Genomic DNA, 25524 nt, shown 5'->3' with positions numbered 1-25524 from the left:
GCTCATGCCTGTAATCCCAGCACTTTGGGAGGCCAAGGTGAGACGATGGCTTGAGCCCAGGGGTTCAAGATCAGTCTTGGCAACACAGCGAGAACCTGTCTCTACAAAAAATAAAGAATGGGCTGGGCATGGTGGCTCACACCTGTAATCCCAGCACTCTGGGAGGCCAAGCCAGGTGGATCACGAGGTCAGGAGATCGAGACCATCCTGGCTAACACGGTGAGACCCCATCTCTACTAAAAATACAAAAAATTAGCCAGGCGCATTGGCAGGCGCCTGTAGTCCCAGCTACTTGGGAGGCTGAGGCAGGAGAATGGCGTGAACCTGGGAGGCAGAGCTTGCAGTGAGCCGAGATTGCACAACTGCACTCCAGCCTGGGTAACAGAGCAAGACTCCGTCTCAAAAAAAAAATAAAATAAAAAAATGAATAAATAAATAAATAAAGAATGAGCTGGGGTGGTAGTGGGTGCCTATAACTCCAGCTGCTCGTGTGGCTGAGGTGGGAGGATCACTTAAACCCAGGAGATAGAGGCTGCAGTACGCCATGATCATACCACTGCAAACCAGGCTGGGCAATACGGCAAGACCCTGTCTTTAAAAAGAAAAAGTTTGCCAATTTTCTCTTTGACCCAAGGTGAGCACATTACAGTGATTACAAGCCTGGGAGTCCAGTCATTTGTACCATGTTACACAGGCAGGAGACAGAGGGTCTGATAAACACCTCTGGGGCTGAACTCATGCAGATTTCATTCCACACCACTACTGACTGCCCAGGGAGGTGTCAGTGCTCACCATGGATGATGTGGAGTCCAGGAGTCTCACAACTTTCATCTCGATCTCGTCCTCACCAAAGCTCTTCAGCAGCTTCATAACCTCACTCACCGTCAGCCACTTACAATCCACAAGCTGAATGGAGACAATATAATCTCCTTCCCGGGCTCCTGCCACCTGAAAAAGTATTGTTGAAAATAAGTCAACATTTTGTTCACTCAAATCCTTGAATCAGTCCCCATTAACAAAATAAGTATTTGCGTAAGTTCGCATCAAGAAAGCAAAAATTCACTTTGGGTGGCTGAGACGGGTAGATCACTTGAGGTCAGTAGTTCAAGAACAGCCTGAACAACACGGTGAAACCCATCTCTACTAAAAATACAAAAATCAGCCAGGTGTGGTGGTGGGCACCTGTAGTCCTAGCTACCTGGGAGGCTGAGGCAGGAGAATTGCTTGAACCCGGGAGGCAGACATTGCAGTAAGCCGAGATCATGCCACTGCCCTCCAGCCTGGGTGCAATTAAAAAAAAAAAAAGTCAAAATTGGCCAGGCACAGTGGCTCATGCCTATAATCCTAGCACTCTGGGAGGCCAAGGCAGACAGAATACTTGAGGCCAGGAGTTTGAGACTAGCCTGGCCAACATGGCAAAACCCCGTTTCTACTAAAAATACAAAAATTAGGCTGGGCCAGGTGGCTCACACTTGTAATCCCAGCACTTTGGGAGGCCGAGGTGGGCAGATCACAAGATCAGGAGATCAAGACCATCCTGGCTAACACGGTGAAACCCCGTCTCTACTAAAAACACACAAAAAATTAGCCAGGCATGGTGGCACGCACCTGTAATCCCAGCTACTCAGCAGGCGGAGGCAGGAGAATTACTTGAACCCAGGAGGTGGAGGTTGCAGTGAACCAAGATCGCACCACTGCACTCCAGCCTGGGCGACAGAGCGAGACTGTGTCTCAAAAAACAAAAACAAAAACTAAAATTAGCTGAGTGTGGTGGCACATGCCTGTAATCCCAGCTACTCAGGAAGCTGAGACAGGAGAGTCACTTGAACCCAGGAAGCAGAAGCTGCAGTGAGCCCTGAGATCGCGCCACTGCACGATCACGACTCACTGCAGCCTCCACCTCCCAACGTCTAAAAAAAAACTAAAAACAAAATAAAGACAGTAAAAATTAATCCTTTTCTTTTAGGGAATGTAGCACCCATGAGGCCTTTCACATCAAGTCAGGCCTTTGACATGGGTGAACCCGCCCTAAATTCAATCACCCAGATATCTGTATTTGCTGCCAACCAAGAAAAGCATGTGCTTACTGAGGCAGAGCAGTAAGGATCCAGGAAGTGAACCTCAACGGGGGCGTTCCCTCTTAAGGTGAACCCCAAGTCCCCTTCTTCTGCGGTGAAGCAGATGCTTCGAGGAGGCATCCACTGCTTGTTAGCCAAAAACACAGATAAGGGGCCCTTTGGAAGAGATCATCGTTAGGTGTAGGATTTGAAGGCTGGATCAGACGCTGGAAAGCTAAAGGGAATTTTGCCTGCTGTCCTTGAAGATCTCACTTGGCCTTGTTCAGGGACAAATGACACATCTGGGGGCATACATGCTACAGCAGTCATGCGAGAACCTGGAAAGCCATCTTCTCAAACATACCCAATATATTTTCAATAAAATTATCTTTTAGACATTGTATTAATTATCTTTTTCTTTTTTTCTTTTGAGACATTGTCTCGCTCTATCACCCAGGCTAGAGTGTGGTGGTGTGATCTCAGCTCACTGCAGCCTCTGCCTCCCGGGTTCAAGTAATTCTCCTGAGTAGCTGGTGGTGAGAACCACCATGCCTGGCTAATTTTTGTATTTTTAGCAGAGATGGGGTTTCACCATGTTGGCCAGGCTGGTCTCAAACTCCTGACCTCAGGTGATCCGCCCCCCTCAGCCTCCCAAAGTGCTGGGATTAAAGGCGTGAGCCACCGCATCCAGCCAAAATCATCTTAAATAAAATCTCTAATATAAACAATTTAAAACAAGGCATGTCATGCCTGTAATCCTAAGCACTTTGTGTGACCAAGGCAGAACGATTGCTTGAGGCCAGAGGTTTGAGACCAGCCTGGGCAACATAGCAGGAACCATTCTCTACTAAAAACATAAAAGAATTAGCCAGGCATGGTGGTGCACACCTATGGTTCCATCTATTCAGGCTGCTGAGGCAGGAGGACTTCTTGAGCCCAGCAGTTCGAGGCTTCAGTGAACTGATTGTGCCACTGCACTCCAGCCTGGGTGAAAACAGAGTTAGACCCTGTCTAAAAAAAAAACAAAAAACGGAAAAAAATCTCAGGTCAGGCGTAGTGGCTCATACCTGTAATCCCAGCACTCTGGGATGCCTAGGCAGGAGGATAGTTGGAGCTCAGGAGTTTGAGACCAGCCTAGGCAACATAGCAAGACCCCATCTCTACAAGAAATAAAAATTAGTTGGACGTGGTGGTGTGTGCCTGTAGTCCCATCTACTAGGGTAGCTAAGGTAGGAGGATCGCTTGAGCCCAGAAGGTTCAGGCTGCAGTGAGCTATGACCATGCCACTGTAATCCAGCCTAGGTGACACAGTGAGACCATATCTCTAAAAAAAATTTAAAAATATTTTAAAAAATTTCAAATAGACAATACCTAAAAACTACTTTTAAAATATGTTATGGGGCTGGGCACAGTGGCTCAGGCCTATAATCCCAGCACTTTGAGAGGCCGAGGTGAGGGGATCACTGGAGCCCAGGAGTTCAAGATCAGCCTGGCCAACATGGTGAAACCCTGTCTCTACTAAAAATACAAAATTAGCTGAGCGTAGTGGCACAGGCCTGTAATCTCGACTACTCGGGAGGCTGAAGCTGGAGAATCACTTGAACCTGGGAGGTGGAGGCTGCACTGAGCCGAGATCGCACCACTGCACTCCAGCCTGGGCAACAGAGTGAGACTCTGTCTCAAAAACAAATAAATAAAAATAAATGAATAAAATAAAATATGCTATGGTCTGAATGTTTGTACCCTCCCAAAGTTTGTATATTAAAATTTTATTAATATTTATTAAAATTTAAAATGTATATTAAAATCAATGTAATTATTAGGAAGTGGGGCCTCTTGAGAGGTGATTCAGTCTTGGGGTGGAGCCCTCAAGAATGGGATACATGCTTTTAAAACAGGCCCAAGGGAGCTCATCACCTTTTCTGCCATGAGGACACAGGTAGAAGGCCCCACCTATAAACCAGAACATGGGCCTTCAGCAGATACAAAATCTGCCAATACCTTGGTCTTGGACTTCCCAGCCTCCAGAACTGAGAAATATATTTCTGCTGTTCATAAGCCACCCAGTTTGAGGCATTTTGTTATAGCAGCCCACATGGACTAAGACACCATACTCGCCAAAGTGAAGAGCTGCCCCCTTAGGTCATTTATGTAGAGAGCTTTCAACATACCAGCTTCTAGAAGAAGTCCGTGACTGTCAGCTTGGAGAACTGGGGTAATATAATGTCAACCTCTTGCTCAGTTTTAGCTAGAATAGAGGATGAGAAATGGGAGGATAAATGTTTCTGTAATTGAAAGTGATCCTTATAGCCCGGTGTTGTGGCTCATGCCTGTAATCCCAGCACTTTGGGAGGCCAAGGCTGGTGGATCAATGAGGCCAGAAGTTCAAGCCAGTCTGGCCAGCATGGTGAAACCCCGTCTCTATTAAAAATACAAAAATTAGCCAGGTATGGTGGCAGGCGACTGTAATCCGAGTTACTTGGGAGGCTGAGGCAGGAGACTCACTTGAACCCAGGAGGCAGAGGTTGCAGTGAGTTGAAGTCTTGCCACTGCACTCCAGCCTGGTGACAGAGTAAGACTCCAGGGGGAAAAAAAAAAAAGAAAGTGATCCTTGGGAAGGAGACAGTACAGAACTTTCTCTTAGTCACACATCCTTCCCCTCGGTTTAGACAAGTAGTACAAGAAGATGGAACACAGCTCAACCCCCGACCTAGGTTGAACTCTACCTTCCATTTGGGTACCTCCTGTGAGCCATAGGAGGTATAACTCATTCCCGAGCTGGGACCAAGGAGTGATAACCAGACACATTCCCATGGGGTTTCCTGATATTTAAGGGGCTTAGTGGGCTTCTCTGACACTCATAAATCCCTAATGAGGAGGCTAGGCACGGTGGCTAATGCTTGTAATCCCAGCACTTTGGGAGGCCGCGGTGGGAGGATCATCTGAGGTCAAGAGTTCAAGACCAGCCTGGCCAACATGATGAAACCCCATCTCTACTAAAAACACAAAAAATTAGCCAGGCGTGGTGGCACGTGCCTGTAGTCCCAGCTACTTGGGAGGCTGAAGCTTGAACCAGGGAGGCAGAGGTTGCAGTGAGCTGAGATCACACCACTGCACTCCAGCCTGGGTGACAAGAGCGAAACGACCTCTCAAAAACAAACAAACAAACAAACAAAAAACCTATTGAGAAGTCATCTATGTTTCAAGTGTCATTGTTATGGAAGTTCCATGCCTCACTGGACACAGTCCTGGGATACTGAGCTTTCTGTTTTCAACATTATTACTATTTTGAGACAGGGTGTCGCTCTGTCGCCCAAGCTGGAGTGCAGTGGTGCGATCACAGCTCTCTTGCAGCTTGACCTCCTGGACTCAAATGATTCTCCTGCCTCAGCCTCCCGAGTAGCTGGAACTACAGGTATGCACCACCACACCTGATGAATTTTTTTTAAAATTTTTTGTAGAGATGGGGTCTCACTATGTTGCCCAGGCTGGTCTCAAAGTCCTGAGCTCAAGTAATCCTCCTGCCTCGGCTTCCCAAAGTGCTGAGATTAGAGGTTTGAGCCACCGTGCTTGACCTTTTCATTATTAATGTGGTATGAGGATTTCCCAGTGAAAAGGAGGTTTGCCAAATCATAACCATTGACAGCTACATACCCCCAGCAGCATCTTCACAGCACGCTCGGACTACCCTTAACATAAGGCTGGTCAATTTCTAACAAAGGATCCCAGGGCAGGCTGATTCTACACGAGAACAAATAGCATAAAAAGTGTATCTAGGCCAGGTGTGGTGGCTTACCCTGGTAATCACAGCACTTCGGGAGGCCAAGGCAGGCGGATCACTTGAGGTCAGGAGTTCAAGACCAGCCTGGCCAACATGGTGAAACCCCATCTCTACTAAAAATCCAAAAATTAGCTGGGCGTGGTGGTGGGCGCTTGTAATCCCAGCTCCTCGGGAGGCTGAGGAAGAAGAATCACTTGAACCCGGGAAGCAGAGGTTGCAGTGAGCCGAGATCATGCCACTGCACTCCAGCCTGGGCAACAGAGCGAGACTCCATCTCAAAAAGAAAAGAGAACTCCAGGGCAAAATAAGCACCTCGGTCCCTGCCCTGTGCAGCCCTCCTTGCGCCAAGCACACAGCAAGGGCTTGCTCAACCCCCACAGGCCAGGCGTACTCTTTCCGCGGCACAGGCACCCCCACAGAGGGAACACAGTCTAGGTTACTCACCAACAACACTGGGGGCGTCGATCAGGTTCAGCAGGTCATCATCCTCCTGGTGCTGGGCGTACGTGAGCCGGAGCGTTCCTGTGCCGCACACAGCACCTTCTGTAGCACGTCAATGCTCTGCAGCTTCTTGCAGATGCTGGCCTCCCGCACTGACTCCTCGTGATGAGCCATGGCTCTGCGCAGGTGGGACTTCCCTGCAGACGGAAGCCAACACCCACGTGACTTGGAGATCCACCAAACAGAGCATAAGGGCCCAAGAGGCAGCCCAAGAGGTTGGACGTTCTCTTTTCTAAAGGATCTGCCTGGATAGCTAGAGCCCGTGATACCCTACCTTGTTTTAACCTGAGTGACTCTCTCCCAGCAGAGAGAGCCGGACAGACTACATTTTAGTTTCTTCACTTGCAGCCCCCTTTATCCCCCTTAAGGGAATAACTAGTGTAAGCTGACTCCAAGCACATCCAGGAATGCAAACTGCTGATAAGATACTGAGGCAGGCTGTACCAGCAGCTCCTGGGGATGTGCTCAGTGGCAGGTACCTAAAGCCCCTGCATTTATCTCTCAGTGATAGTTTAAGCCCCTGCACCTGGAACTGTTTATTTTTTGTAACTGCTTCTATAACCAATTACTTTTTTTAACTTTTTGCCTATTCTGCTTCTGTAAAATTGCTTCAGTTAAACCCCCCTCCCCTATTTAGACCATAGTATAAAAGAAAATCTAGCCCCTTCTTCAGGCCCGAGAGAATTTCGAGCATTAGCCATCTCTCGGTTGCCGGCTAATAAATGACTCCTGAATTAGTCTCAAAGTGTGGCGTTTCTCTACAACTCGCTTGGTTACAACAAGCCTTTTATTAAAATATTATTTTATTTCATTTTATATTTTATATTTAGAGACAGGGTCTCACTTTGTTTCACATGCTGGAGTACAGTGGTGCAATCATGGCTTACCACAGCCTCAAACTCCTGGGCTCAACTGAAATTCCCACTTCTGACTCTTGAGTAGCTGGGACCACAGGCATGCACCACCACACTTGGATAATGTTTTCTTTATCATTATCATTTCATTATCATTGCTATGTTGCCCAGGCTGGTCTCAAACTCCTGGCCTCAAGCAATCCACCTGCCTTAGCCTCCCAGAGTGCTGGGATGACAGACGTGAGTCACTGCGCCCAGCCCAAGCCTCCCTTAAATGCGTATGTAATAAGCTCACTTGTGTCCATAAGATGTTCACTCAACAAATATTTACCAAATGTGCTGGGCACTAGAGATAAAGCAACGAGTAAACAAACTGCCCCCACATTCATGGAGTTTACATGTAGTGGTTGAAGACAGATAACTAACAAGACAAGAAATATGTAATGGATGGGGTGGTGATGAGGTTATAGAGAAAAATAAAGCAGGGTAAGCGGAGATGGTAAGAGAAGACTGGGAATGGGGTTGTCCTATGATGGGTGACCAAGAAAGCCTTTTTTTTTTTTTTTTTTCTTGAGACGGAGTCTCACTCTGTCACCCAGGCTGGAATGCAGTGGCACAATCTCAGCTCAGTGCAACCTCCGCCTCCCAGGTTCAAGCGATTCTCCCACCTCAGCCTTCCAAGTAGCTGGGACTACAGGCACACACCACCACATCTGGCTAAGTGTTTGTATTTTTGGTAGAGATGGGGTTTCTCCATGTTGCCCAGGCTGGCCTCAAACTCCTGACTTCAAGCTATCCTCCCACCTCAGCCTCCCAAAGTGCTGGGATTGCAGGCATGAGCCACCACACCCAGCCAAGGAAGGCTCTGTGATATGGTCCTTTTTGAGCAGAGCCCTGATGGATGTGAAAGAGCAGCAGGTGCGAGGGCCCTGGAGCAGGGGCACGCACAGGTGTTCCAGGGCAAGGAGGAGCTAAGGTGTGCCTGAGGGCAGGGAGGGCGGGAGAGAATGAGTGCAGGGAAGGAGCAAGGCCAGATCATGGCGGATCTCACGCGTGCGAGATGAGGGCTCTCACTCCTGTTCTGCGTGAGATGGGAGCCCACTGGGGTGTGAGCAGGGGACTGATGTGATCTGGCCTGCATGACCAGACTCTGAAGGGGCAGCAAGAAAACCAGCTATGAGGAGGGCAAGCCACGTGACCGCTCTGGGTCTTAGTTTCCTCAGCTGTAAAATGGGGATGCCATGAGACCCACCTCATAGTGTTGTGTGGGGTTTAAGTGAGTAAATGTTTCTTACATAAGCACTGTACACATGTGGCTTCCACCAGGGCAGCAGGGTTAAAGTGGCCAGATTTGAGTGTGTCTTCTAGGTACAGCCAAGGGGATTTGCTAATCAAATGTAGGGTGAGAAAGTAAGACAAGAGGTTAGGTGTGGTGGCTCGTGCCTGTAAACCCAGCACTTTGGGAGACAGAGGCAGGAGGATCGCTGGAGGCCAGGAGTTCAAAACCAGCCTGGGCAACATAGTGAGACGGCATCTCTACAAAAACCTTTTTACAATATTAGCCGGGCATGGTGGTGCATGCCTATAGTCCCAGCTACTCAGCAGGCTGAGGCAGGAGGATCACTTGAAGCCAGGAGTTCAAAACCAGCTCGGGCAACATAGTGAGACCACATCTCTACAAAAACCTTTTTACAATATTAGCCGGGCATGGTGGTGCATGCCTATAGTCCCAGCTACTCAGCAGGCTGAGGCAGGAGGATCACTTGAAGCCAGGAGTTCGAGGCTGCACTGAGCTGTGATTGCACTACTGCACTGCAACCTGGGGGACAGCAAGACGCTGTCAAAGAAAGCAAATGAAAGAAAAGGAAAGAGGAAAGGAGGGAGGAAGGGTAGATGGGGAGGAGAGAAAGAGAGAAAGAAAGAATAAAGGAGAGAGAGGAAAGGAAAGGGAAAGAAAAGGAAAGCAACAAGGAACAAGAAAAGGAGAGGAGAGGGGAGGGGAGAGGGGAAGGGTGAGGGGAGAGGAGGAAGAATGAGAGGAGAGGGGAGGGGAGAGGAGGAGAAAGGGGAGTGAAGGGGAGGTGGCAGAGGGGAGGAGAGGAGGGGAAGGATGGGAAGGGAGGGGAGGAGAGGGAGGAGGGGAGGGGAGCGGAGGGAGGAGGGGAGGGAGGAGGGGAGGGGAGGAGAGGGAGGAGGGGAGGGGAGGAGAGGGAGGAGGGGAGGGGAGGAGAGGGAGGAGGGGAGGGGAGGAGAGGGAGGACGGAGGAGAGAGGAGAGGGAGGACGGAGGAGAGAGGAGAGGGGGGACGGCAGAGAGAGGAGAGGAGGGGAGGGGAGAAGAGAGGAGGGGAGAGAAGGGGAGAGGAGGGGAGGGGAGGGTAACAGATGGGAGGGAAGAGGAGGGGAGAGAACGGGAGAGGAGGGGAGGGGAGCAGAGGGGAAGAGAGGAGAGGGGAGCAGAGGGGAGAGGAGGGGAAAGAGGAGGAAAGAAAAGAAGAGTGGAGAGTGAGTCCAAGGTTTCTGGCCTGAGCACCTAGAGGGGTGGGAGTTGCCATCACTGAGATGGGGAAGCTGCGTATGTGTGCGTGGGGACAGATCAGGGTGGTGGAGGTGAGGTCTGCACATGGGAAGAGATATTCAAACTGAGACATGGCAGAGACCAAACCAGGACACTTCATTACAGTCATTAGGTGTTCTTAGTAATTCAACCATGCATAAGGAAATCAACAAACATCTCCTTCCCTGTTAGCATGATACAGGCCACCCTGTGGATGCCAAGGGAGATGGTTAAAGTCCTGGCTCCACAGTGGGAGGCCTGGGTGCTATGGAACCCATGAGAACACAGCCTGGGAAGCCCTCTGAGGCTCAGGACTGCACCTCATGACTTCTGAACCCAAAGTGGCCACGATGACTTGGAACAACCCCCTCTCCCGGGCCCTCTTCAGGGACCTCTCTGTGGCTGTCTGGGAGCAGGACCAGCTGGGCACCAAGTGGGACCCGCATCTGGGTGCAGAGGGACACGCACCCAGCTGTCGGCACTGCTGATCATTCTTCAGTGTGGCCAAGGGTGTCAGCCCCTCTGGCATGTGGTCGTAGAGCTGGGACAGGCACTTCTCCTGGTGGTCCAGATCCGTGCCTGGCTTCACTGCAAAGAGAACCACAGGTTAAATCCCCTCTCATGGACCTGGCCACAGACCCACATAGAGATTTCTCTTTCTACCATGTCTCTAGTTTCCTTTCTTCTGCAGTTTCACAAGGCATTTGGGATCATGGCTCTCCTTTCTGCCCCTGGACACACCCCAGGCAGTCTGACCCTCAAGCTTTTTTTTTCTTTGAGACAGTCTCACTCTGTCACTCAGGTTGGAGTGTGGTCTCACTCTGTCACCAGGCTGGAGTGCAATGGCATAATCATAGTTCACTGCAGCCTTGAACTCCTGGGCTCAAGTGATCCTCCCACCTCAGCCTCCTGAGTAGTTAGGACTACAGACATGCACCACCACACGCCAGGCTAATTTTTAAATTTTTTTGTAAAGATGAGGTCTTGCTACATTGCCCAGGCTGGTCTCAAACCCCTGGGTTCAAACGACCCTCCTGCCTTAGCCTCCCAAAGTGCTGGGATCAAATGTGTGAGCCATCATGCCTGGCTACCCCGAAGCTCTTGCTCATTGGAACCAGTCATGCTCCAGAGGTTCAGAATTTTTTTTTTTTTTTTTGAGATGGAGTTTTGCTCTGTCACCCAGGCTTGGGTGCAGTGGTGTGATCTTGGCTCACTGCAACCTCCACCTCCCGGGTTCAAGTGATTCTCCTGCCTCAGCCTCCCGAGTAGCTGGGATTACAGGCACGTGCCACTATGCCCAGCTAATTTTTCTATTTTTAGTAGAGACGGGGTTTCAGCATCTTGGCCAGGCTGGTCTCGAACTCCTGACCTCATGATCCACCCATCTCGGCCTCCCAAAGTGCTGGGATTGTAGGTGTGAACCACCACACCCAGTGAGGTTCATAATTTGACCCTGAGTCCCCACACGCTACCTCCTCTGACTCACCCACCACACAGAACCTCCTAGCATAGCCCAGACCGTCATGCCTGGCCTGCACCCCTCTGCAGGCCTGCACACCTGCAGCACAGCCCCTTCCTGCTTCAACCACACCCTCCCTGGTGCGTGTCCTGCTCTCAAACTTCATAAAACCACTCTCCACTTCCCCAGCACCCTCGGCCTCTGTTCCTGTGCTCAGACACTTTACTCCCTCTAGGCTGACCCTGCCCTCCTGTGCAGATGGAAAAGTTGAACTCAAATGTCATCGCCTCTGAGAAGCCATCAATGACTGCACCATGGAGTCCACCTGCTGCTGCATTTGTGTCTCTGCAGCAATCACCAAGGCACTATATGATATTTCTATTTATTTCCACATCTTGTCTCGCCTAATAGACTATATAGTACTAGGAGTGGTGGCTCACACTTTCAGAGAACCTACAGCATATAAAGCATTATTGAGCTTTGCATACAGGCCCTTCATTTTCATGACAGCCTGTGAGGTAGATTCTCTCCATATACCCATTTTACAGATGAGAAAATCGAGGCAGAGGACAGCTAAGTAACTTGCCCAAGGTAATACAGCTTATTCATGGCAGAGCTGAGATATGAACCCAGGAAGTCTGGCTCCAGAGGCTGTCTTTTTAATTCCTTGGGAGGCTGCCTGGATTAGTACTCATTAGATCAAAAATCCCTGGCCAGGCACCGTGGCTCATGCCTGTAATCCCAACACTTTGGGGAGGCCAAGGCAGGACAATTGCTTGAGGCCAGGAGTTTGAAACCAACCTAGGCAACATAGTGAGACTCCATCTCTACAAAAAAAAATTTTTTTCAATTAACTGGTGTAGTGGCATGTGCCTGTAGTCCCAGGTATTCAGGAGGCTGAAGTGGGAGGATCGCTTGAGCCCAGGAGTTCAAGAAGGCAGTGAGCCATGATCATACCACTGCACTCCAGCCCCATCTCTAAAAATAAATAAAATTAAATAAAATAAAATTAAATTCTGATCATCACAGATTTTTTTTTGCATTAATTTTTATTTTATTATTATTAGTTTTTTTGAGATGGAGTCTTGCTCTGCTGTCCAGGCTGGAGTGCGGTGGCACAATCTCGGCTCACTGCAACCTCCACCTCCCCAGCCCAAGCCATTCTCCTGCCTCAGTCACCGGAGTAGCTGGGATTAGAGGCACGCGCCATGCCCGGCTAATTTTTGTATTTTCAGTAGAGACAGAGTTTCACCATGTTGGCCAGGCTGGTCTTGAACTCCTGACCTCAAATGATCTGCCTGCCTTGGCCTTCCAAAGTGCTGGGATTACAGGCATGAGCCACTGTACCCGGCCTGCATTAATTTGGATTCTTTTAAAATATTACCTTAAAATGTTACTTATCTTGATGCCAGCATTTTTGGCATTCCCTTAGATTCTAGATTCCAGGTGAAAATTCATCCTCTTGCACACAGGCAGAATTAAAGGTGCCTCCTCTTCCTCCCTCTAAAGAAGCTTATAACCCCTAACCCCGCCATGGCCTGTGCAGCAGCTGCCTCAGTCATGGGTCATTCTCATCCTCTGCCTTCAGCCTGTGAGCATCTCCAGGGAAGGCAGTTAGCTCTCACTCAGCTCAGAATCGCCCCTGGGGCAGCTGGACCACAGCCCTGGCCAAACCCCCAAACCCCACAGGCCTTACCCTGGTGGTCGTTGAGGAGGATGGCAGTGAAGTAGTGGGCCAGGGCCACGCAGTGCTGGGCCTTCACGCAGGCCAAGCTGGCCCAGGTGTAGGGGATGTTCTCTTTCACTGGCGCCTGGCTCATGGCTGCATGCAGCTGTTGGTAGACCTCTCCCACCTGAAATAGAAGGGGCATTGGGAAGGGGCAGCCCGGCACAAGGGCCCTCATGAACCCATTTGCAGAGAAAGAGCCCTTTCTTCTTCTCATGCAACAGCCCCTGCCAGGGGCTGCTCCAGAATCTGGGAGCAACTCCAAGCAACCCCTCGTTCTGTCATTGTCACAGTTAACAGGGGGATCAGGCTGTTGTCATTATGCTGGTTTTTAGGTTAAGCTGCAGATGGAATCAGTGATCCATATCTGAAACACCAACACTTGCCAAGAAAACTCAAGCCAGCAGTACTGGCCGGAGCTGGCACAATGCCCAGGTCACAGGCAAGCTCCCGTTGGAAGGCCCCGCTACTTCCAGTGCTCCTGTGCCAGCATTTCCTGCCCACTCCCCAAAGTCACAGGAACCAGGGAGTCTTACCTTGGCAGCCTCCTGAGCCACCTTCACCAGCATGAAGAATTCATTCCGGATCCCAGGAAGGCTGATTTTCTCAAACACGCTTTCTTGGGCTTGTGCAAGCATCATTTTGACAAGCACGCTGAGCATGGCAGGGCTCATGTCGTAACTTGGAGTATGGGTAAATGTCTCTTTCAGGTAGTTTAAAACCCCTAAAAGTGGAAAATGTTTTGCCCATTAGTTCAGGTTTACATTTACTTCATCACGTTGCTGTAGAGAAAGATAGGAGGCCAGGTGCGGTGGCTCATGCCCATAATCCCAACACTTTGGGAGACCGAAGCAAGCAGATCACTTGCGTCAGGAATTTAAGACCAGTGTGGGCAACATGGTGAAACCCTGTCTCTACAAAAAATACAAAAATTAGCTGGGTGTGATGGCGTGCGCCTATAGTCTCAGCTCCTCTGGAGGCTGAGGCGGGAGGATTGCTTGAGCCCAGGAGGCAGAGGTTGCAGTGAGCTGAGATCTCACCACTGCACTCCAGCCTGGGTGACGGAGCAAGACTCTGTCTCAAAAAAAAAAAAAAAAAAAAAAGAAAGATAGGAGAAAAAAAAAAGAACCAGTGTCCTACAACATATTAAAAAGTTTGATTCTCAATTATATGGTCCAGCATTTCCACTCCTATGATATATATCCCCAAACAATTGAAAGTGGGGGCTTAAATGATACTTGAACACCCGTGTTAATAGCAACATTATTCACAAGAGCTTGACAGACATCCATGAGCAGTCGAATGATTAAACACAATGTGGCCTATCCATACAATGGAATATTTTTCAGCCTTAAAAAGGAATGAAATTCTGACATATGGTACAGTGTAAATAAGGGCATTATGCTAAGTGAAACAAGCCATTCACAAAAGGACCAATATTGTAGGATTCCATTTAGATAAGGTACCCGGAATAGTCAAATTCACAGAAACAGAAAGGAGAACAGAGGTTAGCTGGGGCTGGGAAAGGGGGCAATGGGAAGTTATTGCTTAACTGAGTACAGAGCTTTGCTTATCCATCATCCAGATGAAAAAGTTCCGGAGATAGCTGGGCACAGGGGCTGCTGCCTGTAATCCCAGCTACAAGGGAGGCTGAGGTGGGAGGGTTGCTTGACATTAAGAGTTCAAGACCAGCCTGGGCAACATACTGAGACCCCTGTCTCTTAAAAAATATATACTTTTTAAAAATGTATTTATTTTATTTATTTTTGAGACAAGATCACACTCTGTTGCCCAGACTGGAGTGCAGTGGCATGATCATGACTCACTGCAGCCTCAAACTCCTGGGCTCAAGCGGTCCTCCCACCTCAGTCTCCTGAAGAGCTGGGACTACAGCCATGCACCACCCCACACCCAGCTAATTTTAAAATTTTTTGTACAGATGGGGTGTGCCTATGTTGCCCAGACTGGTCTCCAACTCTTGGATTGAAGTGATCCTCCTGACTCAGCCTCTCAAAGTGCTGAGATTTCAGGTGTGAGCCACCTTGCCTAACCAACAAAAAAAAATTTTAACTTCTGGAGATGTTTAGTGGTAATGGCTGCACAACACTATGAATGTACAAATGCACTTAATGCCATTGAACTGCACACTTCAAAATGGTTAAAATGTGCTTCTGGTTGGCAGGATAATTTTAAAATTTTAAAAATTTAAGATAATCATTAAAATGGTAATTTTATGTTGTGTTATTTTACTATAATAAAAAAACTGGTTAAAATAGTCCATTTTAAGTTATATATGTATATTTTAACACTATTTATTTATTTATTTATAAATAAATGCCCAGGCTGGAGTGCAGTGGCATGATTTCAGCTCACTGAAACCTCTGCCTCCCAGGTTCAAGTGATCCGCCTGCCTCAGCCCCTCAAGTAGCAGGGATTACAGGTGCCCACCACCACACCCAGCTAATTTTTGTATTTTTAGTACAGACGGGGTTTCACCATGTTGGTCAGACTGGTCTTGAACTCCTGACCTCAGGTGATCTGCCTGCCTCGGCCACCCAAAGTGCTGGGATAACAGGTGTGAGCCACCCCACCCAGCCTTTTAACCCAATTTTTAAAAATTGGATTATCTTCCAAAACACTTACATCTCTATTGAGTAGAGAAACCAGCCTGCTCCCCACAACTCCTGTGTCACCTGGGACAAAATTCCATCACGACAGGTATGGAGATGCAAGCAGAGAGCAGGCAGAAGGACTGAGGGGCTCACACATAAGATCTGAGTCATTCAGCAGTCCAGGGCTTTTCCCCTGGACCTCAAGAAAGATCTATTCTGGCCAGGCGCGGTGGCTCATGCCTCTAATCCCAGCACTTTGGGAGGCCGAGGCGGGTGGATCACCTGAGGTCAGGTTCGAGACCAGCGTGGCCAACATGGCAAAACCCTGCTTCTACTAAAATTATAAAAATTAGCCAGGCATGATGGTACACACCTATAATCCCAGCTACTCAGGAGGGTGCGGTAGGAAAATCACTTGAACCCGGGAAGCGGAGGCTGCAATGAGCCGAGATCTCACCACTGCACTCCAACCTGGGCGACAGAGTGAGATTCCGTCTCAAAAAAAAAAAACAAAACTCAATCCGTCTGCTCCAATGGAAAATTTCATGCTGCAGCCTTCCACTGACTTCTTTATAGTTTAGAAAATTAACTGTCCAAAGCGCTAACTGACAATCAATCTGGAACTGAAATAGATTCTCTCATATGAATTCCATCCAACTGGGTCCTCTGGTTTTGTTGCTGAGCAAAAAGAAAAAAAAAAAAAAATCCCCGCCCTGCGGAGGGATGGCACCTGCTGTTTTGAGCTGTGAGCTCTGTAGGGGTTCCCTCACACTCCCCACTGTTCTCCCACTTGCTTCATTTCATCTATAATTTGTCTCCATTGCTATAATCTCAGAGACAGGACACAGAGTGCCTACCTAAGATTCCCCAGAAAGATGAGTCCAGAAAAAAGATTTACAACAAAAGAAATCAACTCATACTTGGAATCTTAGCATATCGCTTCACCCAAGAGACCAATCTTTCATTTTTTTAATTAATTAATTATTTTTTGAGACAGGTTCTTGCTCTGTCACCCAGGCTGGAGTACAATGGCACGATCTTGGCTTACCACAACCTTGGCTGATCCTTCCATCTCAGCCTCCCAAGTAGCTGAGACTACAGGCATGCACCACCAGGCCCAGCTAATTTTTGTACTTTTTGTAGAGATGGAGTTTTGCCTTGTTGCCCAGGCTGATCTCAAATTCCTGAGCTCCAGCAATCCACCCACCTCAGCCTCCTAAAGTGCTGGGATTACAGGCATGAGCCACCATGCCTGGCCTATTTCTTTAATTAAAAAAAAAATTCTTTTTGACAATCATAGCTCACTGTAGCCTCAAACTCCTGGGCTTAAGTGATCCTCCTGTCTTAGCCTCTGGAGTAGCTAGAACTATGGGCGTACACCACCACACCTGGCTAATTTTAAATATTTTGTAGAGACAGGGTCTTCCTGTGTGGCCCAGGCTGGTAGGACCAATCATTGTAACATCAGAAATTTCACAGTGAGTTGAAGTGGCAAAGCTCTGGTTCTTCACAAGCTTGCAGGGCAAAGTGATATCAAACAATGATCCACATGGGTAGAAAGGGATCATACCCCAAAGCAGAATGTCGATGATCAACCTAGAAGGCAACACACTATAGAGCTAGTGTGGAGAACACACTGTGGTCTACACTGTGCCCTGCTCTTGCATCCATCCCCACGGGGAGTCTGACCCAGACACAGGCCCTGCTATGGGGGAGCAAGGCAGAACCCGTAGGCAAGGATGAGCCGTGCCAGGCTCACCCACAGCACTGGGTCTGGTGACCCCGGTCCTCTACAGCTGTAAGCACTAGGCTGCTTTTCTCCTCAACCCCGCACCTCGTTCTCATACTAGGATTACCTGAGGTCCGGAGTTTGAGACCAGCCTGGCCAACAGGGCAAAACCTCATCTCTACTAAAAATACAAGAATTAGCCGGGCATGGTGGCAGGCACCTGTAATCCCAGCTACTTGGGAGGCTGAGGCAGAAGAGTTGCTTGAACCCAGCAGGCAGAGGTCGTAGTGAGCAGAGATTGTGCCACTGCACTCCAGGCTCGGTGACAAGAGAAAGACTCTATCTCAAAATAAACAAATAAATAAAATAAAATAACAAAAGACAGTTCCCAGAAGAAGGGAACTGAGCTATGAGACATCCTTTGAATGCATCACTTGACAAAGGGTTGAGAACACCCACCTCATGTTGGAGAAGTTGGCAGAATGCAGGTGACATAAAGGCATGGAGGGGCAGGGTGCGGTGGCTCACCCTGTAATCCCAGCATTTTGGGAGGCTGAGGCAGGCGGAACACCTGAGGTCAGGAATTCGAGACCAGCCTGGCCAGGATGGTGAGACCCCATCTCTACTAAAAATACAAAAATTAGCCAGGCGTGGCAGCGGGTACCTGTAATCCCAGCTACTCAGGAGGCTGAGGCAGGAGAATCGCTTGAAACTGGGAGGTTTCAAGCAGTGAGCCAACATTGCGCCACTGCACTCCAGCCTGGGCGACAAGGGCGAAACTCCATCTCATAAATAAATAAATAAATAAATAAATAAAGGCACGGAGAGTAATACGCACAGATAGGGTACACCTAATACAAGAAAAAGAAGCCTACAGTTTCACTATTTGGGAAAAGTTATTCTGCTCTTCATGACAGTGTTGAAAGAAACAGTTATGCACTGCCATCCCAGGGCCACTTGTCTGGAAAAGATCAATCATCAGCCACAGGATTCACCATGTACATCAGCCATCCCAGACTGAGGTCTGAACCACCGAGCAAGTTTTTTTTTTGTTTTTTTTTTGAGATGGAGTCTGGCTCTGTCGCCCAGGCTGGAGTGCAGTGGTGCGATCTCGGCTCACTGCAAGCTCCGCCTCCCGGGTTCATGCCATTCTCCTGCCTCAGCCTCCCGAGTAGCTGGGAATACAGGTGCCCGCCACGAGGCCCAGATAATTTTGTGTATTTTTAGTAGAGACCGGGTTTCACCATGTTAGCCAGGATGGTCTCGATCTCCTGACCTTTGTGATCCACCTGCCTCAGTCTCCCAAAGTGCTGGGATTACAGGCATGAGCCACCGCGCCCGGCCAGAGCAAGTTTCTTAATGGGAAGTTACACCAGAGCTGAAGACTGGTCTGGCCCTTGCAGGGGACGACCTGTAGACCCTCTTCAGTGGGGGGTCCCCTGGTGCCACCAGGCGGGGCCAAGGCTCTGTCCAGTCAGCCCTGGAGGAGACATACCTGCAGCTCTCTGAAAGGCATCTATGGCACTCTGCAGCCCAGCCTGCGTCTGCCAATAGCGCCGGGTCCCAGTCTGGGTGTAGAGGGCCCCAGTGTTGAACAGGACACTGGCCTTCTCCAGCAGCAGGTTCTGCTGGCTGACCAGAACCCCAGTGAGGGAGTCATACCTATGTGAAAGAAATGCACTCAGGGAATACAGATTACTTGGCTAGTTAATGCTACTTTTGGATGCAAGTGGAAAAAATTATTATTATTATTATTATTTCATTTATTTTTTTTTTTTGAGACAGAGTCTCGCTCTGTCGCCCAGGCTGGAGTCCAGTGGCGTGATCTCGGCTCACTGCAAGCTCTGCCTCCCAAGTTCACGCCATTCTCCTGCCTCAGCCTCCCAAGTAGCTGGGACTACAGGCACCCGCCACCACGCCCAGCTAATTTTTTGTATTTTTAGTAGAGACAGGGTTTCACCATGTTAGCCAGGATGGTCTCGATCTCCTGACCTCATGATCCGCCCACCTCAGCCTTCCAAAGTGCTGGGATTACAGGCGTGAGCCACTGTGCCTGGCTCTATTATTATTTTTTTAAGAGTCAGGATCTCACTCTGTTGCCCAGGCTGGAGTGCAGTGGTGTGATCATAGCTTACTGCAGCCTCCAACTTTAGGGCTCAATTGATCCTCCCGCCTCAGCCTCATGAGAATAGCTGGGATTACAGGTGCATGCCACCATACCTGCCTAATTTTTTTTTTAACTTTTGTAGAGATGGGGTCTCACTATGTTACCCAAACTGCTGTTAAACTCCTGGGTTGGCTGGGTGTGGTGGCTCACACCTGTAATCCCAGCACTTTGGGAGGCCAAGGCGGGTGGATCACCTGAGGTCAGGAGTTCGAGACCAGCCTGGCCAACATGGTGAAACCCAGTCTCCACTAAAAATACAAAAATTAGCCAGGCATGGTGGCGGGCGCCTGTAATCCCAGCTACTCAGGAGGCTGAGGCGGGAGAATTGCTTGAACCCGAGAGGCGGAGGTTACAGTGAGACGAGATTGCACCACTGTGCTCCAGCCTGGGTGACAATAACAACAACAACAAACTCATTTCTTCAATAAAATTCAAGAATGCACATGCACTGAGGCTTTTGTTTCCAAGCAAGATGACAGGACTAATCACACTGACCGCCACAGCCACACACACAAATATCTGATGGGGTAACTTTATAAACACAGCATAGGACATCCAGACAATGGACTATTACTCAGTACTAAAAATGGAGCCTTTTCAAGCAAGCCTTGAAAAGATGCAGAGGAAACATTACTAAGAGCCAACCTGAACATTGCTACCTACTGTATAGCACGCTGTATGAGTCCAACATTCTGAAAAGCCAAAAACCCTGGAGACAGAAGAAAGATCAGGGGTTGCCAGGACTTAGGGGGAGGGAGGGAGGAACAGGCAGAGCACACAGAGGATTTTTCCAGCAGTGAAACTCTTCTGTACGACACTGCAAAGATGGATCACTGTCACTCTATGTTGGCCAAAAGCTGCAGAATACACAAGTGCAAGAATGAACCCTAATGGGAACTATGGACTCTGGGTGATAATGATGTGTCAGGTAAGTTCCTCAATTATAAAAAAAAAAAAAAAAAAATGCGCCGGGTGTGATGGCTCACGCCTGTAATCCCAGCACTTTGGGAGACCGAGGCAGGCAGATCACAAGGCCAGGGATTGAGACCAGCCTGGCCAACGTGGTGAAACCCCATCTCTACTAAAAATGCAAAAATTAGCCAGGCATGGTGGGGCACACCTGTAGTCCCAGCTACTCAGGAGACTGAGGCAGAAGAATCACTTGAACCCAGGAGGCGGAGGTTGCAGTGAGCCGAGATCACGCCACTGCCCTCCAGCCTGGGCAACAGAGCAAGACTCCGTCTCAAAAAAAAAAAAAAAAAGGCCGGGTGCAGTGGCTTACACTTGTAATCCCAGCACTTTAGAGGCCAAGGCAGGTGGATGGCTTGAGCTCAGGAGTTTGAGATCAGCCTGGGCAACATAGTGAAACCCCTCTCTACCAAAAATACATGGTGGTGGCATGTGCCTTTAAGCCCAGCTACTTGGGAGGCTGAGGTGGGAAGATGGCTTGATACTGGGAGGCAGAGGTTGAAGTGAGCTGAGATCACACCACCACACTCCAGCCTGGGCGACAGAGTGAGACTCCGTCTCAAAAAAAAAAAAAGAAAAGTGTGTGTGTATATATATATAGCTTCTCCTAAATGAAATATGGCAATTACTAACCCCTCATAATTCTTTCTGAAATCTAAAACCTCAGGATTTGTTTTACTTTTTTATTTTTTCAGACCAAGTCTCACTCTGTTGCCTAGGCTGGAGTGCAGTGGCATGATCATGACTCACTGCAGCCTCAACCTCCTGGGCTTAAGCGATCCTCTCATCTGAGCCTCCCAAGGAGATGGGACTACAGGCATGTGCCACCCATGCCTGGCACATTTTCTCTAATTGTTTTGTAGAGATGGGGTCTCACTGTGTTGCCTAGACTGGTCTCAAACTCCTGGGCTCAAGTGATCCACCAACCTCGGCCTCCCAACATGCTGGGATTCCAGATGTGAACCACCACACCCAGCCTAGGACTTGTTTTATTTATTTATTTATTTATTTTTTATTTTTATTTTTTGAGACGAAGTTTTGCTCTTTCACCCAGGCTGGAGTGCAGTGGCGCCATCTCAGCTCACTGCAGCTTCTGCTTCCCGGGTTCAAGCAATGGTCCTGCCTCAGCCTCCTGAGTAGCTGGGATTACAGGCGCCCGCCACCACACCCAGCTAATTTTTGTATTTTTAGTAGAGACATGTTTGTCAGGCTGGTCTCGAACTCCCGACCTCAGGTGATCCACCCACCTCGGCCTCCCAAAGTGCTAGGATTACAGGTGTGAGCCACCGCACCTGGCCCTAGGACTTGTTTTAAAGTTTACTCATGAACCAAGCGGTGTGCAGACAGCTTCTCCCTAATTCATGACTAAGGAGAAACCACCTTTCACCATACAGACAGCCTGGTGCATTGTTAGGAAAAGTCATCCCCCTTTCCTTTGCTTTCCATGAGGAAGGCATCAGTAGCCAACCATCGGCTATAGAAACATTCAATTCTGATACGCCCCGACCTTCTAGGATGTATTCTCCTTTCACTGACACTCCTAACGACACTCAGAGAAGGGGTGCAGCATCTCCAAAGTACTTTTTTTTTTAGGTTTTTGGTGTTTTGTTTTGTTTTTTTAATACAGATTCTCACTCTGTTGCCCAGGCTGGAGTTCAGTGGTGCAATCTTGGCTCACTGCAACCTCTGCCTCCCAGGTTTAAGCGATTCTCCTGCCTCAGCCTCCCAAGTAGCTGGGACTACAGGCACGCACAACCATGCCCAGCTAATTTTCGTATTTTTTAGTAGAAGCAGGGTTTCACCATATTGGACAGGCTGGTCTCGAACTCCTGACCTCGTGATCCACCTGCCTTGGCCTCTCAAAGTGCTGGGATTACAGGTGTGAACCACCGCACTCAGCCTTTTTTTTTCTTTTTTGAAACAGGGTTTCACTCCTATCACCCAGGCTGCAGTGCGGTGGTGTGATCTAGGCTCACTGCAACCTCTGCCTCCCGGGCTCAAGTGATTCTCCTGCCTCAGCCTCACGAGTACCTGGGACTACAGGTGCATACCATCGTACCCAGCAAATTTTTGTATTGTTTGTAGATATGGGGTTTTGCCACATTGCCCAGGCTGGTCTCAAACTCCTGGGGTCAAGTGATCTGCTTGCCTCAGCCTCCCAAAGTGTTGGCATTATAGGCGTGAAAACCACTGTACCCGGGCTCCCAAGTATTTAAAGTATACTAATCTTTGAAAACACCAATTGGGTCTACGGCCATACCACCCTGACGTGCCTGATCTTGTCTGAAAATACCAATTGTGGAGAAGAATCAAATCCTCTACTTCCATTTTTTAAATCTGATCTAAGCTGAGTGTGTAGCTCATGCCTATAGTCCCAGCTACTCAGGAGGCTGAGGCAGAAATATCACCTGAGCCCAGGAATTCAAGACTAGCCTGGGCAACACAGTGAGACCCCATTTCAAAAGAAACCTGATCTATTTCTGTTTGGTGCTTTTGTCTCACTGGACAAGACCTGATTTTCTCTCTCTCTCTCTCACTCACTCACACATACACATGCATGCCCCAGTCCAATCTGAGACAAGAATCTTGCTTCTGACTAATTCCATTTCAGAGCCCTGTGCTTCCCCAGTGACACAACAAGCAAGAAAAATGTCTCCTCTCCTTGGCTCACTTGTTCTGAGAAGCAAGAGGCCACAGTCTGTTGGGGCCATCTCCCTCGGATCACCTTCATAAATAAATACCAATGTATTGACATCTTTCTAGACTTCCCTGGATAAATGCAAGATAGGAAAGGGGGCTGAGGTGCACAGGGGTGCACCCCGGATAAATGCAAGATAGGAAAAGGGGCTGAGGTGCCCGCAGAGGGGTGTCTGTGATGCTGAGACTCCGAAACTGTGGCTGCCATAACACGTGAAGCGCCAGCACAGACCTCAAGCACCTACCAGGTGAACTGGAGTCCCATCTGCCGCATGGGTGGGAAGAATCAATTCTCAACAAAGCCCAGCTGGATGAAGTATGTCATCAGCAGTTCCACCCTGGCCTCATCCCAGCTGGGCGTCCGACAAGCCTGCGAGGAAAAGAACCCCAGAGGGCATGAGCAGAGGAGGACACAGCTGACAGCCCTTCCCGGAAGGTGCCCTGCACATACCAGCAGGTGCCTGTAACTATTTCTGCAGTATGACGACCTCACTGCTGGCATCATAAACTCTAGGAGGGGTGGAAAGAACCTGGCAGGAAGTCAGAAATCCTGGAATCCAGTCCCAGCCCTGCCAGGAGGCAGGTCTCTCCCCTTCTATGGTTTTCCTTTTTTTTTTGAGACGGAGTCTTGCTCTGTCACCCAAGCTGGAGTGCAGTGGTGTGATCTTGGCTCACTGTAACTTCCACCTACCAGGTTCAAGTGATTCTCCTGCCTCAGCCTCCCGAGTAGCTGGGATTACAGGCATGTAGCACCATGCCCGGCTTGTTTTTGTATTTTTAGTAGAAACGGGGTTTTGCGATGTTAGCCAGTCTGGTCTCAAATTTCTGACCTCAGGTGATCCACCCGCTTCAGCCTCCCAAAGTGCTGGAATTACCAGCATGCACCACCACGCCCAGCTAATTTTTGAATTTTTAGTAGAGACGGGGTTTCACCATGTAGGCCAGGATGGTCTGGAACTCCTGATCTCAGGTGATTCTCCTGCCTCCGCCTCCCAAAGTGCTGGGATTACATAGGCATGAACCACCGCGCCCGGCCTCCTTCTACAGTTTTCTTATGCAGCAAATGGAATGGATGATTCCAGCACCCCCCAACCATCACCTCAATCTGCCCACGATTCTGTTAAGACCACAAGCATGCAATAATGGGGTTCCCTGAAGACTTGGAAAAGCTACCCTCCCCTCTCTGCTGCACACAAAAACTTACTTGTCTCGGATCCATAAGATCTGTGATTTCATCTTCATATAAATAGCCATCTTCACTGTAATGTTCCAGGATAAAATCCTTAAAGAAAAATGAGGTTAGATACTATAAAATGTGATTGAAAACCATGTATGTGCATAACAGTAATATGTCATTTGTGAACCTGTTTCTAAAAAGGCAGAATAAAGAAAAACTTACAGTGATTTTCAAAGTGGGGGAATTTATTTTCTTAATTTATGTAGTTTTTTTTATATGGAGTCTTGCTCTGTAGCCCAGGCTGGAGTGCAGTGGCACAATCTCGGCTCACTGCAACCTCTGCCTCCCAGGTTCACGCAATTCTCCTTCCTCAGCCTCTCAAGGAGCTGGGGTTACAGGCGCCCACCACAACGTCTGGCTAATTGTTGTACTTCTGACCTCAGGTGATCCACCCACCTCACCCTCCCAAAGTGCTGGGATTACAGATGTCAGCCACCGTGTCCGGCCATAGAATTTTTTTTTTTTTTTTTTTTAAAAACAGGGTTTCACTCCCGTTGCCCAGGCTAGAATGCAATGTTGCGATCTTGGGTCACTGCAACCTCCACCTCCCAGGCTCAAGTGATTCTCATGCCTCAGCCTCCCAAGTAGCTGGGATTACAGGCATGTGCCACCATGCCCAGCTAATTTTTGTTATTTTTAGTAGAGATGGAGTTTCACCACATTGCCCAGGCTGGTCTCAAACTCCTGGGCTCAAGCAATCTATCTGCCTCAGCCTCCCAAAGTGCTGGGATTACAGGTGTGAGCCACTGCACCCCATGCCTATGTTTTTAAATGCTGTGTTGCTTCAGTAAAAGTGAGAGTTGAAGTTAATTTTTTGCTTAAAAATGTCTTTGTGTCTGCGCATCATGGCTCACATCTGTAATCCCAGCACTTTGTGAAGACAGGGCAGGTAAATCACTTGAGCCCAGGAGTTTGAGACTAGTCTATGGCCTATACATTCAACTATACTGCAAACACTGCAGATATTCAGGGGCTCAGACTTGCAATTCTGGGCCTCCCTCAGGACCCAGACGAGTTTCCCAGCACAGACCCTGAGGGTAGGACTGTCATAACAGTCCCCAGATACAGGTTTCCTTTGCCAAGAAGACCCTTAAACATGTTATAAAGGCATTTTATTTTATTTTATCTTTGAGGCAGGGTCTCACTTGGTTGCCTAGGCTGGAGTGCAGTGGTGCGATC

General features: G+C 48.8%; 1 protein-coding gene across 1 annotated transcript in view; it reads right to left on the bottom strand.

Moving 5' to 3' along the window:
• Positions 1–25524, bottom strand: part of LOC129527053 (rhophilin-2-like) — a 49191-nt gene that overhangs the window by 10906 nt on the left and 12761 nt on the right. The window contains 11 exon segments of the mRNA XM_055363280.2: positions 793–948; positions 2088–2234; positions 4229–4305; positions 6283–6354; positions 6357–6476; positions 10218–10337; positions 12905–13061; positions 13471–13658; positions 18771–18937; positions 23354–23478; positions 24313–24390. Of these exon segments, the coding sequence (XP_055219255.2) occupies positions 793–948; positions 2088–2234; positions 4229–4305; positions 6283–6354; positions 6357–6476; positions 10218–10337; positions 12905–13061; positions 13471–13658; positions 18771–18937; positions 23354–23478; positions 24313–24390 (1407 nt within the window).

The sequence above is a fragment of the Gorilla gorilla genome, chromosome 16 (genome assembly GCF_029281585.2).
Source record: "Gorilla gorilla gorilla isolate KB3781 chromosome 16, NHGRI_mGorGor1-v2.1_pri, whole genome shotgun sequence".
Lineage (NCBI taxonomy): Eukaryota > Metazoa > Chordata > Mammalia > Primates > Hominidae > Gorilla > Gorilla gorilla.
This window is presented reverse-complemented; position numbering and strand designations above follow the sequence as displayed.